At 46.2% G+C, this 12973-nt stretch overlaps 1 protein-coding gene and 1 non-coding gene across 4 annotated transcripts in view; both read left to right on the top strand.

Annotated features, from left to right (window-relative positions):
• The window catches only part of SNX1 (sorting nexin 1), a 41642-nt gene extending 32081 nt beyond the window's left edge, over positions 1 to 9561 (top strand). For 2 of the 3 annotated variants that reach the window (XM_019832270.3, XM_003987049.6), the window contains exons 9-15: positions 555 to 668; positions 855 to 948; positions 2180 to 2385; positions 5127 to 5270; positions 5843 to 5923; positions 6400 to 6471; positions 7059 to 7489. In XM_019832270.3, coding sequence (XP_019687829.1) covers positions 555 to 668; positions 855 to 948; positions 2180 to 2385; positions 5127 to 5270; positions 5843 to 5923; positions 6400 to 6471; positions 7059 to 7109 — 762 coding nt within the window. In that variant the 3' untranslated portion in view covers positions 7110 to 7489. Of the gene's footprint in view, positions 1 to 554; positions 669 to 854; positions 949 to 2179; positions 2386 to 5126; positions 5271 to 5842; positions 5924 to 6399; positions 6472 to 7058; positions 7490 to 7527 lie in introns of those variants that run through there. The other variant, XM_023255221.2, reaches the window with a different exon arrangement.
• A 1361-nt stretch (positions 9562 to 10922) lies between these two features.
• LOC111561161 lies at positions 10923 to 11082 on the top strand. Its single transcript, XR_002743522.1, has one exon. It is a non-coding gene; the product is annotated as a U1 spliceosomal RNA (small nuclear RNA).
• Positions 11083 to 12973: the final 1891 nt, after the last annotated feature.

Below are 12973 nucleotides of genomic sequence, written 5' to 3'. Positions count from 1 at the left end.
AAAGAAGTGGTAAGACTGAACCAACCAAATTGTTTCTAAATGTTTGGCATGGTTGGCTTAACAAGATCATCCCTAAAAGTAACCCCAATCTGAGTAAATAATGCTCCTGTCCTTAGACCTTTGTTCAAATGTAATCACAGCACAACTTTAGAGCCTCTCAAGACCTTAAGTCCAGCTGTGTGTAGAGTATGCTTATCCAAAGGATCTCGTAACTTTTAACAAAAGCATGTTTGGTATTTAAGCAGTTCATGCCTGGGATAGCAGACCATCTCAACATGAGGTCACCTGGCTACATAACAATCTTACTGTATTTTCTTTCTGTACCCTATCTCAAAATGAAAATTTTGTTATTATGTTAAACATAGTCCTTTGATTTTTTTTTCTTTCTATATGTGCTAGTTACAGATGTGTCTAACTGCCTTTGAAAACAACAGTCTACATTTCAAATAATTGTTTGGCAAGTTTTGGGCATGCCATCTGATGGATACTAATTCTTCTGAACCTAAAATAGGGGCAGAAGATAACTTGCCATCCCCGCCTTCTTGGTCTTGTAGCTGCCACGCGCCGTGGGTACCCAGACATTGAGTGGCGCTGGTCTCCTCAAGATGTTCAACAAAGCCACGGACGCAGTCAGCAAAATGACCATCAAGATGAATGAATCAGACATTGTGAGTAGCCCTGTGCCTCTCGGCTTCCCCTGCCCCCTCAGTCTTATGGGTCAGAAGCCCTGAGAAATCCTGACATTTCTCAGATTAGAGACTTATCTTTTAAGGTAATTCAGTCCCTTAAGGAACCCTTGTGCTGTATGCCTATAGGATTCCCCTCCATTAAAGATCTGGACTTGTGTGTTTCAGTGGTTTGAGGAGAAGCTCCAGGAAGTAGAGTGTGAAGAGCAGCGCTTACGGAAGCTGCATGCTGTTGTAGAAACTCTGGTGAACCATAGAAAAGGTAACAACCTCGGAAATGCACTCGGAGCTGGAGATGTCTCCAGTGAGCTATAGGTGGGAGGGCATGCTGTTCCCAACCCTGTCAGCCATTCAAGTTGAAATTCTCAGCCCACCTGGTCCTTGATGTTCTCATCAAAAAGATACGCCCTGCACCTCCTGGCAGGAAACATGACTCAGCCACTGTGAGCATTGTGCCTTCTAGCTGGGAGGGGTGCAGGGGAACTGCCTCACATACAGCTTCACGTGGGACATGGACTTTAGTTGGTATGATTTGAATTGGTGGCTTATATCCAAAGTGATGTCACATACTTTAGCTACATGGTCAAATGGACAATATGTAAATTCAGGGAAACCATATATGTCTCCTAACCTTTCTTCACCTTTCTTTGGTGAGATTTGTCTAAGTGCTAGTAAAATTTGCCAAGTTTGAATGCTTTCCTTCTCTGCCTTAAACATGGTAATAATCAGGGGTACCTAGGTGGCTCAGTCAGTTAAGCATCCAACTCTTGATTTCAGCTCAGGTCTTGATCTCAGGGTGATAAGTTCAAGCCCGATATTGGGCTCCACACTGGGCATGAATCTTACTTAAATAAACAAACAAACATGGTAATAAACAGAAATCAAAACAAGCAGAAAACTGTTAAAATGAAGCCATTGTGAGCATTGGCAAAATATGGCCCAGCCCATGGGCCACACCTAGCCCTAGGCCTGTTGCTGTGAGCTAGGAATGACTTTTACATTTTTAAAGGGATGAGTGAAAAAAGAAAGTGAGGCCGTTATGTGATCCATAGGCTTAAATCATCTAGCCCTTCCTAGAAAAAAAGTTTGTCCTGCTTTAGGACATGTAAGACTATGCAGTGTGCACGTACATTCACTCTCTTGCAAATAGACTAACAATGAGCTTTAACATAAAAATTAGAATCATTCCTTTGGCCTGTTTGTATTAACTGGCCCCTAGTTCTCCAGGAATATTGAAGCTGCTGCTTCCAAGTAGGCTAGGCCTTAACTTGGTGAAACTTAGAACAGCAGATGTCTCTCCCTGCTCGTGTGACCACACTGCACTCCCCTCACTTTTCTAAGTACAGTTGGCTGTGGTGTAAGTGACTGGGTTGCAGAGCCCACAGTTGTTAGATATGCAGAAGGCAGCATTTCTAAGGCATGCCATGCAATGCCAGCTGACTTGTCCCTTTTCGTTTTGAGATAAGAGGCCTCTGCTGTCTTCCTCCTTCCAGAGCTCGCACTGAACACAGCCCAGTTTGCAAAGAGTCTAGCCATGCTTGGGAGCTCTGAGGACAACACAGCACTGTCACGGGCACTCTCCCAGCTGGCTGAGGTGGAAGAAAAAATTGAGCAGCTTCACCAGGAACAGGCCAACAATGACTTCTTCCTTCTTGCTGAGCTCCTGAGTGACTACATTCGTCTCCTGGCCATAGTCCGTGTAAGCTTCTGTTTGCTTTCCTCTTTTTCCTCCCCTTTATTTAATTTGCCTTTGTTTTCCTTTTCCCCTTCCCAAGAAATTTTCATCCATTATAGCTGAAAGTAGGTGTAACTTTTTTCTACTCTCAAGAGAGAAGGTATCTTGTGAACCAAAAAATCCATTTTAACTTTTAGCTAGTTATCACTATGTCATTTTTGAGGCCTTATAGCCAGTTTTTAAAATGCATTTGGAGAAAAGACTACTCTTGAATTTTCAGGTAGGCCCCTCCTTATTGCTACAGCTGCACACAGTCCTCTATGCTCCTTTCTTCAAATGAGGCTTATTACAGACCTGCTGTCTTGGCCCCCTGGAGCAATGACTCCTCAGTTCTTTGGTCTTTGCCTCCTTAACAGTAAGCGGCGGCTTTGCCTTTTGTAAGAGCTCTTACTGGCTTCCACTTGTCCCTCTAATGTGGGCAGTCAGGTAACTACATGGAATCGTCTTGGCATTGCGTGGAGGAGTGTGGCCACAGGGCTGAGAGAGCTTGTCACCAGAGTCCTTTGTGTGCTGTGCTGACCACACTGATAACAACACTGCAGCCTACTTCTCAGATCTAGCACCTCACCTCTTCTCCTGGTAACTGGGGCAGTCTGGTTTCCCATGACCTTTTAGAGCAGCCGAGGCAGCTTCATTGGGCAGTGATACTAGCTCTCGCATGGTCTCCCTGAGACAGAGGAAAGAGCCAAGAGGAATCCTGGTGCCTGCCTTATAAGGGACTGAATCTGCCCCTTCTCCAGCTTGGGACCAGGATGAGCCTCTGAGTTGGAACAGAGCCACACTCACTCCCCATGCCCAGCATCTCCCCGACCAGGGAGCCCCTGTGTTGTCAAGAACCAAGCTGCTCCCAGGGCTCTCATTTCCTCTGTGGCAGAATTGCTCAATAAAGCCTGTGAGGTCGCTCATTGTCTCCCTCAGCTGTTTGGTTTGCTGCTAACTCCAGAGTGATAAGAGGCTGGAAAAATAACCTGCTTTGGAATTTGTAGAACAGGTCAGACTATGAAGAATGGAGCACTACCTTAGGGAAGGGCCCTCTCTGGGAAAGTTTCAGAGGGGGGCATCATTTGCAGCCTCAGGAGAGCATAGCTCTTGGATGTGACCCCCCAGGCATGAGAGAGGCCCAGCCTAGAGCTCCATGTAGGGACTGAGGCAACATGCTTGAGTGCAGAACTGCAAGCTGGGCTTTTCTTAGAGACCCTTAACCTGCCCTCTTCATAATCGTGAGAAGGTGATGGGCTGGGGAGATGAGCAGATATTTGTTTTATGCTCTTCCCTGAACCTGGAACTGTACCACCCTTAGCCCAGAGGGTTAGGCTTGAGTCTTACGAGGTTACCCTTTACCTATACTTTGACATTGAGAGCTGCTTAGAAATTGCAAGTGAACAGCAGTGACAGTCAACGCTGGGGAAGGTGAATTTGGTGGCATTTCACTCCCTAAGGTTCAAACTTTGGCAAAGGCCTGCCCTAAGGAGACCTAGAAAACATCCAGAAAACTTCTGCAGAGAGCAAATTGGAGCAGGGCTGGGAGGCTGACCCCAGGTACAGATCTCTCATCCAGGCTGCCTCTTGAAGCTACTAAGCCAGTGGGGGTGGTGGATGGCTTGGTTACGCCAATAACTGTCCTCTGGAAATGTGATCGAGGGACTAGAAACGGTGAGGGGATGGGGTGCCTGGCTGGCTCAGTCGGTAGAGCATGCAACTCTTGATTTCAGGGCTGTGGGTTCGAGCCCCACAACGGGTATAGAGATTACTTAAAATAAAAATCTTTAGGGGTGCCTGGGTGGTTCAGTCAGTTAAGCACCTGATTTTTTATCTCAGCTCAGGTCTTGATCTCAGGGTCATGAGTTCAAGCCTCACATTGGGCTCCACGCTGGAGGTGGAGCCTACTTAAAAATGATAATAAAATTAAAAATAAAATAAATTAAAATAAAAATCTTAAAAAAGAGAAAAGAACTGGAAACTGGGAAAACCAGCAAGTGGACGTTGGGGAGGTTCTGATTTATCAGTTGAATGTATGGATGGAATGGAAGCCGTGTGTGTCCCCATGGTAGCTTCAAGTATTTAGTTAAAGACTTGTTAAGCTAATCCTGTATACTATTTGGGTGTTAATTTAAAGGCTGCTTCCTTAGGTTGGCTTCCCTGGTATATCTCCCAGACTAAGCTAGGTCTCCAAGTTTGTTATTTTGAGATAGATCTTCTGCTTGTTTACTCTGTACTCTGCATACTTGTAATTATTTATTTGCAAGTATTAATATATGTCAACCTCTAACAAGCTCCATAAAAGTAGAACCACGTGTTTCATTCCCCACTGTATTCTTAGTTCCTGGCACATGGCAGGCAGGAGATCAGGAGAAGTATGTAGACCCAGAGACTAATCTGAGGGAGGCAGTTCAGAAGCCATAGAACTGGGCACTGGCATCAGGCCACCTGCTATGCTCCCAGCCATCCAACCTTGGAAGTAGCATGAAGCAGCATGGCACCGCCCCACTGGAGGCTTGGAGAGGAGTCTTACCCAAGCTTGTGCTTTTTGATGTGAAGCTTCCAGCTGGGCACTAACACACGGCTGCAGAACCTGCCCTTGGTCAGTCCTTCTCTAGCACAGCTGCTGGGAGAGAGTCCCCCTGCCCCCCAAGCCCTACCCCAGGCAGAGCCAGGGGAGCTCCTGAAGGGCTGGTTGTGCTCTTCCCCAACCCCCACCCCCACAGGCTGCCTTCGACCAGCGTATGAAGACGTGGCAGCGCTGGCAGGATGCTCAGGCGACGCTGCAGAAGAAGCGGGAGGCTGAGGCTCGGCTGCTTTGGGCCAACAAGCCTGACAAATTGCAGCAGGCCAAGGACGAGATCTTAGAGGTGAGGCACACAGGGCAGCCTGGCTCCTGAATGAGCCCGGGTCCCATCCCACCCAGATGCTTGAAACCCCACAGCAGGCGAGAGAGCCGATTGAGTCTAAAGGACTATGGCTGCTGGGGAAGCCTCTGAGAATGAGTCCAGCCTTGCTTTGAGGCCTGGCCCTTTTCCTCTCTTCCCATTCCACCCAGACTTAACAAATCAGATTCTCTGCAGGAGGGGTCGTGGGTGGGTCTGTGAAAAACTCCCAAGGCGATTCAGTATGGCAACAACTGAATTCAGTTCTCTGGAACTCCCAGCCTTTGTGGTGGGTACCTGAACCAGGGGCTTTGGGGTGCCAGAACTTTGAGACCAGGCCTGGCCTGGAGTACACAGCATCTCTTTTCCAGCCAGATGGCCTTCACCTAGACTTAGACTTACACACTGAATGTCCATATGGTTTCTAATCTTACCCAGAGGGGCAAACAGACATAATGACCAACTGAGGTCTCACATGTAGAATTGCTGTCCAAAGGCAAAGACTCAGTAATGATACCATAATATTAAGTGATCCTTTCTGTTCCCTTTCTTCCCAGTGGGAGTCTCGGGTGACTCAGTATGAAAGGGACTTTGAAAGGATTTCAACTGTGGTCCGAAAAGAAGTGATACGGTTTGAGGTGAGATAGAATATCCTACTTCTCACAAGTGTGCAGTGCCTTGTTTAGTGGTGGTGTTGGTTTTGTTCAAGTCTATTGAGTAGGGAGACCGATGAAAGTGCCGGTGACCTGGTAGTTGTGAACAGACGTGGCCGTGTGTGTGTGTGTTCGTGTGTGTGTCCACATTTATGTTCTGAGGCACAGTGGCTGTCCTACACTTGTTGCTGGACCAGAGAAGTTAAAGCTTGCAACTTTCCTGTGTCCTCTGGTTCCCTTTTCTTTCTCCTGTCTTCCTCTACCTCCCATCCCCTGCCCACCATGCAAGAAAGCCTTGCAAGTCCTTGGCAGAAGCCATTTGGCTGGAAATTATAGCTATTCCAGCTGCTAGCTATAGTTTCTGGGGCTGTGTTTGGCCTTGGTCAGCAATAAACTCCATCCCATCAAGAGGGGTAGGAGCAATTGTCTGGATGATTAGTCTAGAATCCTGTCTCCTATAGAAAGAAAAATCCAAGGACTTTAAAAACCACGTGATCAAGTACCTTGAGACACTCCTGTATTCACAGCAGCAGGTATGTAAGTTATGCATGACTTTCATTCTCTATGCCTCCTCCAGAGGCCAGCTGCCTACCTGGGGCTTTGGTGATGGGATGGGCTGGGCTGGCTGTATTGCTCTAACATGGAGAATCTAATAGGGTCTTTTGCCAAGCAGGATATTGTAGCCCTAATCCTACAATAAGTTAGTTTTTAAGGACAAACCCTACCTCTCCCTGTAACCCCCCATGGTACCACCTAACCCTCTTAAGGCTGAGACCCAATCATTGTATTGAACAGTGGATCCCATTGTGAGGAGCTAACTGAGCTGGGCAAAGCTGTAGCCCCCACAGGGATACTTCCTCCAGGGCAGAAGCAGGACTGTCTTTAGAGATTTCCCTTGTACTTGATGCTTCCTCTGAAGAGGGGTAAGATTGGCTGCCTGGCCAATCTGTCCCAGGGTCCACTCTCAGCCTAGCCATTTCCTCAGCTTGGCCTCAGCTCTGGCCTCCCTTTGGGTGGCTGAGACCACGGGGGAGTGCGTGGCACTGTGCTTGCTCCCCTCCCAGGCTCAGTCTCTGCCACTAGGTGGGGGCACTTGCTTATTGTCCCCACTTCTTTGCAGCTGGCAAAGTACTGGGAAGCCTTCCTTCCTGAGGCAAAGGCCATCTCCTAATGGACCAAGGACACCAGAGCCCACCTGCCTGACGCTGCCTTTTTATACACTGTTCTCCACCTCCGCCGGACTCCAGTGATGCATCCTGCCTAGCCTGGACTTTATCCCTTCTTCCCTGCCCCCACGACCAACCTGTGCCCATTCTAACCATTACTTCATTTAGCTTCCATATATATTTTCTTACCTGAGAGAATAGTTTCTTGCTTTAAGCAAAAGACCTACACTAGGTGGTGGAGTTAGGAGATAGGGGTGGAGTATTGATATAAATATATAAATACAAATGTATATTTTTCAGGATGTGGTTAGGAACTGGGAATAACGTTTTCTGTTACTCCTGATGGTGCCATGAAAAGATTATGTAATAAAATATTTTAAAATCAGGTCATGTGACTCGGAATGGTGGTGCTTTTTGCTTTAGGCTGGGGAGCAGTTGGGAAACAGGTCCAGAATACTCCGAACAAAGAAGTTGCCCAGGTATAGTAAGTTTCTCTCCACAGGAGTTTAAGCTTTTGCTGCTGCTTCCCTATGGGACTAGAATTTCTTTTTTTCTATCTACCTCTGCTACGTACTCTGAGGGTCTCTTAACCTGTTTAATTCTTATTCCTACTTTTTTAGGGAAGGAGTTGTAAAGACATCTCTTATAGTAAGAGGGACAATGGATTCTCCTGCGAAGGAGGCAGACTTTCTTTTATTCCTACCCTGTTTCCCTTAGCTGCCCAGGGCTCTCTCAGTCTTGCCCTCTGATAGCAGACTTCTGTTCTGAACTTCTTTCTGCCAAGTCCCCAGTAGACCGATTCCTGTTAAAAGTGTAAAGAGCTGGTAAGGACTTAACACTTTATCTCCGTTGAGAACAGAGCCAGCACTCTGCCTCTAGATCAGGTCATCCAAGAGTTCCTAAACTTTTTGAGGTTCCAAGAAGCTTTACTCTCTGTGCCCAGGAGGTAGCATGCCAACAACAGGGCCCGAGTGTTGTCAGCTTAGGCCAAGGGCGTTCAAAGGGGTCTCTGTCCTGGCCTGGCCAGGGAGACTGGAGTCTCACATGCGCTGTTGCTGGGCTTCCCCTCAGCTGTGTCCACAGCTGCTTAAGCTGGCTGATCAGAGTGGTCTGTGAAGCTGCTCTGTGGGGCAGGGTTGGCAGATTGCCTGCCATGGAACCTCGCCACTCCTGTCCGCCACCCCCCAGCCCCAGAGACGCCCCTTTCTGTGGGCATTCCAGGCCTGCTCTGTTAGTTCTCTTGGGTGGGTGGTTAAGGTTTGGGGAGGGACAGCCTGAGGCAAGAGAATGCAGTAAACAGCACTGATTTCCAGTGCACCAGCCTGGTGGGGGCAGGGATCCAGGGTGGGGGTGCAGTGCTGGCAAGTATTTTTTTCAACAGTTGGGTGTTTTGTTTTGTTTTGTTTTGTTTTAGAAAAAATCACTCAGTCTCTCCCTATCCCCCAATATCTTTATTAACACTCTTGATTTTTTTCCTTCCAGTCTTGCGTTTGCTTTTGCACAGTTGTAATAATACCCACGTGAAATATTTTGTATCCTTTTATCATTCAGCACTGTATATTTTGTAAGCATTTCTTCTTTATTGTTACATATCTTCACAAACTTTATTTAGAAGGCTATGTAATTTTAAGGCTTCCACACAGAGTGCTTGTACCATAATTCTGACTCATCCCTTGTTGTTGGATTCTTGGTTGTTTGGTAAATTTTAAATTTTAATATAATTTAAATCTTCTAGAAAAGTTACAGGGTATCACGAAGAATTCCCATCTAGCCTCTACCCAGATTTACCAGGTGTTTGCATTTTACCTTATTTGCTTTATGATTTATTATCTATATTTACATATTGTATTTTCTGAAGCATTTGAGAGTAAATTGCAGACATTGTGCCCCTTTACCCCCAGATCTTTAGTATACATTTCCTTAAGAACAAGGACATCTCTCATAATTTACAACCATAAGTATGTTTATCAAAATCAGGAAGTTTGACAGTAAACTAATACTGTTACATAACCCATGGTCCATATTTAAATGTTGTCAGTTATCCCAGTAGTAGTGTCCTTTATAGCTATTCCCTTTTTCCTGGTTCAGGATCATGTGTTACCTTTAGTTGTAACGTGCGATCACTTGTGTCTCTCTTAATCCAGAAGAGTTTCTCAGCCTTTCTTTGCCTTTCATTACCTTGGCATTTTTGAAGAATATAGGCCAGGTATTCTGTAGAATATCTCTTGACTTGGATTGGCCTCATGGTTCCGTGTGACTATATTAGGGTTTTGCAATTAGGCAGGAACATCACAGAAGTGATATGTCCTCAGAGCATTTTAAATTGGCACATGATGTCGGTCCCGTTAATGCTGAAGTTAACTCTGATCACTTGATTACTATTTTCCCCTTTGTAATTGACAAGAAATTTGTGGGGAGGTACTTTGAGATCATGTAAAATAAATACTTTGTTCCTTCTCCAGTGTGCTTTTCTGGCTCCATAATCTACATTTACTGGTTGGCATTCTACTAAAGAAAAACATCCTTTCTCTCTACTTAATAATCTACTTGTTTATCAGTATGCATGAATGGATTCCTATTTTACTCAAAGTGCATTGCAAGTCCTTGCTTTGATTTATTTTGATTCTCAAATCATCCCAGATGATTTTTTTAACCTGTCCCCTTCATTTTTTTTTTTTAACACTTTTCTTACTTTCTGGCATAATAAAACGTTTCAGGCCTCTCCTATATCTTCCTTGTCCCAGCTCTGGAATCAGCCATTTCTCTACAGAGTCCTGATTTCTTTTAATGGAGAATTAAATATATATAGAAACCAAGATCTGCGTGCTGAGCGTGCTCGTTGCTCCTGCAGTGTCATTGCTTCTAGGCTTTTGGCAGAGCAGGAAAGTAAAGAAAGACAAAGATATATAGCAGTAGCAAGAGAGAGAGATGACATAAAGAATTAGATATTAGAAAGCATGAATTCACACAGATCCTTACAGTCTAACCCCATTGGGTTTATCTAAGTCTTCTCCCTTTTCCATACTTGTAACTCTTCTCCAAAGAAACTTAATTGTAAAACTTTATCCTTGCTTTGTTATATTCCATCCTGTGATCATCTTGATGCAAGTCTTTTATTTCCTTGGGATGGACTGTGGTTTCAGAACTTCCTACTTAGCATCTGGCACTGGAAGCTGACAGGCCTGTGCATTTCTGTACAGAGCTTGCACACATGGAAACTGAGAAAGCAAACAGGTTAAGGGTACTGAGCCCAAGGCCTGCACAGTGGTACAAAAGATAGAGTCATTCTACCTGGGGCCTCAGGAAGAAGACGTTTGTAGAGAAGAGGATGCTTGAACTGTGGCTTAAAGGTGAAGAGGCGTTTGCCCCTTCTGCTGGGCCCATTCTGCCTCCCTGTCTCTTGACAGTGGGAGGTAGGCATCTAGGGAAATGTAGGTGGCTTGGTATGGTGTGGGTCAAGTCATTGGGCAGCCCACAGAGAGTGACAAGCAGGAACCAGATCACACTGCTTGATACAACTTGTGAAGCACTTGGCACAATTACCCAGAAGGGTGGGGACCCTCTGAAGGGACTCAAGCAGGGAATAACATATTCACATTTGTGATCTAGATGCATCAGACTGGAGGCAAGGAGAGCAGCCATGTTCATCCCAGCCAGCCAGATTGCTGAGGAGGACAGAAGGGATGGTCTCTTGGAGAGGCTCAGAAGGGGGACGTGGAACCACCGGACACTTGGTCACTGATCTGATGAGAGGCCTGAGGGATGAGCTAGCCTGACTTGCAGGTTTCTGGCTGGAATTTCCGGATAGACAGTGAAGAATACTTAGCAGGGAAGATACCATGATCATGAAGGTGGTTTCCCCCAGGGCGAGGCTTATCCATTGCACTCTGGATGTGCTGACCCCTGCGATTTCCCCAAAAGTGGGGAACTCGACTGCATAATTTGTGGTAGTGGGGGACTGCGTTCATGCTTCCCCATGGGAGGGGGCGGTGGGGGAAGGATAGACAGCGAAGGGAGCCCTTAATGACACAGGCAACACAAGGCCAAGTAGGTTTGGAGCAGATGGGAGCAGAAGCCGTCAGTGCTGCCTGTGTCATGTAGCATAAGAGGCTCCTCTGAATGGGAAGGGAGGCCCATGCTGAGAGGTGGGAGAAAAACCTAGTGAAAGGAGGCTTTGTTTTATTTAAAGGTGGGTCAGACTTGGCATCTTAATAAAATTCAGAGGAGAGAAAGGGAATCGCCATCAGAGCTGTGTCTGGGGACAAATGCACAGAGCAGGGAGCCTCACTGCCAAGCAAGGAGGCATGGGGAAGGAAGACAGGGTGGGGCAGAGAATATAGGTCTCCTGCTTGGTAATTAAAGTGTTCTCAAATAGAGATATCTGGTTTTCCTATTTTGAGTCAAGTGGTTTAGAGAAGAGGTGTGGAGACGAGTCTGTACTTCCCTACTTCCCCATGCATTATTTCCCCAAACAATCTCTGGGCTTCAGAGTCTAGAGCATGAAACTTTGAGCTGGAGGGACCCCAGCATTCAGTATGAGTACTGAGTGACAGATTAAATGAGAAGTGGGAATGATAGAAAGTGTCACGCATAGGTATTTGTAACTTTGAACTCTTTCCAGAAGACTTTCATTCTGAGTGCACCTATAGCTGGGAACCATAAAGAAAATAAAGAATACCTTTGCAGCCTAAAGTTTAAAAACCAAGAGACGATAATGAAATCTGCTAAGGATGGGACCAGGAAGTGATTGAAGAGAGAGCATGGTGATGGAGGAGTGTCCGTTGCTGAGCATGGTTACGGCCCAAATGGGAGTGGAAACCATGGATTTTGAGGGACATCAGGTCCCAAAGTGGTGGAATTTTCTCCACAGCAGCCTAGGGGAGCAGGAGGAAAGGGGAAGATGATGGTGATCCCTCCTGGAGCAAAGAAGAACAGACCTTTGCTGCAATTGTCATGCACCTGAACTGAATGCCTGGTCTTTGGAGACACTGGCTAAGTGTCTTGGGGAGAGACGCTCCATGACTGGGGAGAGTCGGGCCCGAGCTGAGAGTTAGAAATGGGTGAGAACCACTCATCCGTGTCTACTGGCCATGGGAAGGGTGTGTGCGTCATCTGCCAACGTCTTGTGGCACCAGATGTGTGGTTGATTTTGGCGCTCTCTGCCAAATGGTCAACTCTCTGAAGTGGTACGTCTTTGGCACTCCATGGTCCCCAGCAAAGATTTGGGCTCAAAATAGGCACCAGATAGATCAAGGTTGAATGATCTCCAACTGCAGGTTCTGCCACCTGGCACTCCCAGTGTTCTCTGAGAGGATTCCCGCTCGCTTTCCTGTTTATGTCCTAGCGCTTCACAACAACGCCCGACCCCTGACAGAAACTGCCCCCAAACATGCTCATGCTCTTTGCTTCCTCAGTTCTGTGCGGCCCAGGCCTAAGGAGCCTTTTGTTAATGGTGGGTTTTGTACCTGACATGCCCTGTCTCGGTTCCCATCCCTCTCTTCAGTCTCAGAATTACACCTGTCTGAATGGGAGTGGAAGTAGATGGAGATGGAAGGCACTGGTAAACGTGTCAGAACATTCACAGGGGATTCCTGTAGACACGTCTAGAAACCAAGTCCATGAAGAAGCCTGTGCAAAGGGGCCCATCTTAGCAAGGTGTGTGGTTGTAAAAATTGAAATTAATCTCTGTACAGCAGGAAGGGATTAAATGAATTATGGTACATAATACGATTGGGTGTGCAGTCATTGGAGATGATACATAGCTGTATTCATTGACAAGGAAAACGTTTTTAAGTGAAAAAAGTAGGCTATAGAATTACATGTATAGTGTGGTGTAAGTTTATATAAAACTATATATATGGAACGAATG

The sequence above is a fragment of the Felis catus genome, chromosome B3 (genome assembly GCF_018350175.1).
Source record: "Felis catus isolate Fca126 chromosome B3, F.catus_Fca126_mat1.0, whole genome shotgun sequence".
NCBI lineage: Eukaryota > Metazoa > Chordata > Mammalia > Carnivora > Felidae > Felis > Felis catus.
This window is presented reverse-complemented; position numbering and strand designations above follow the sequence as displayed.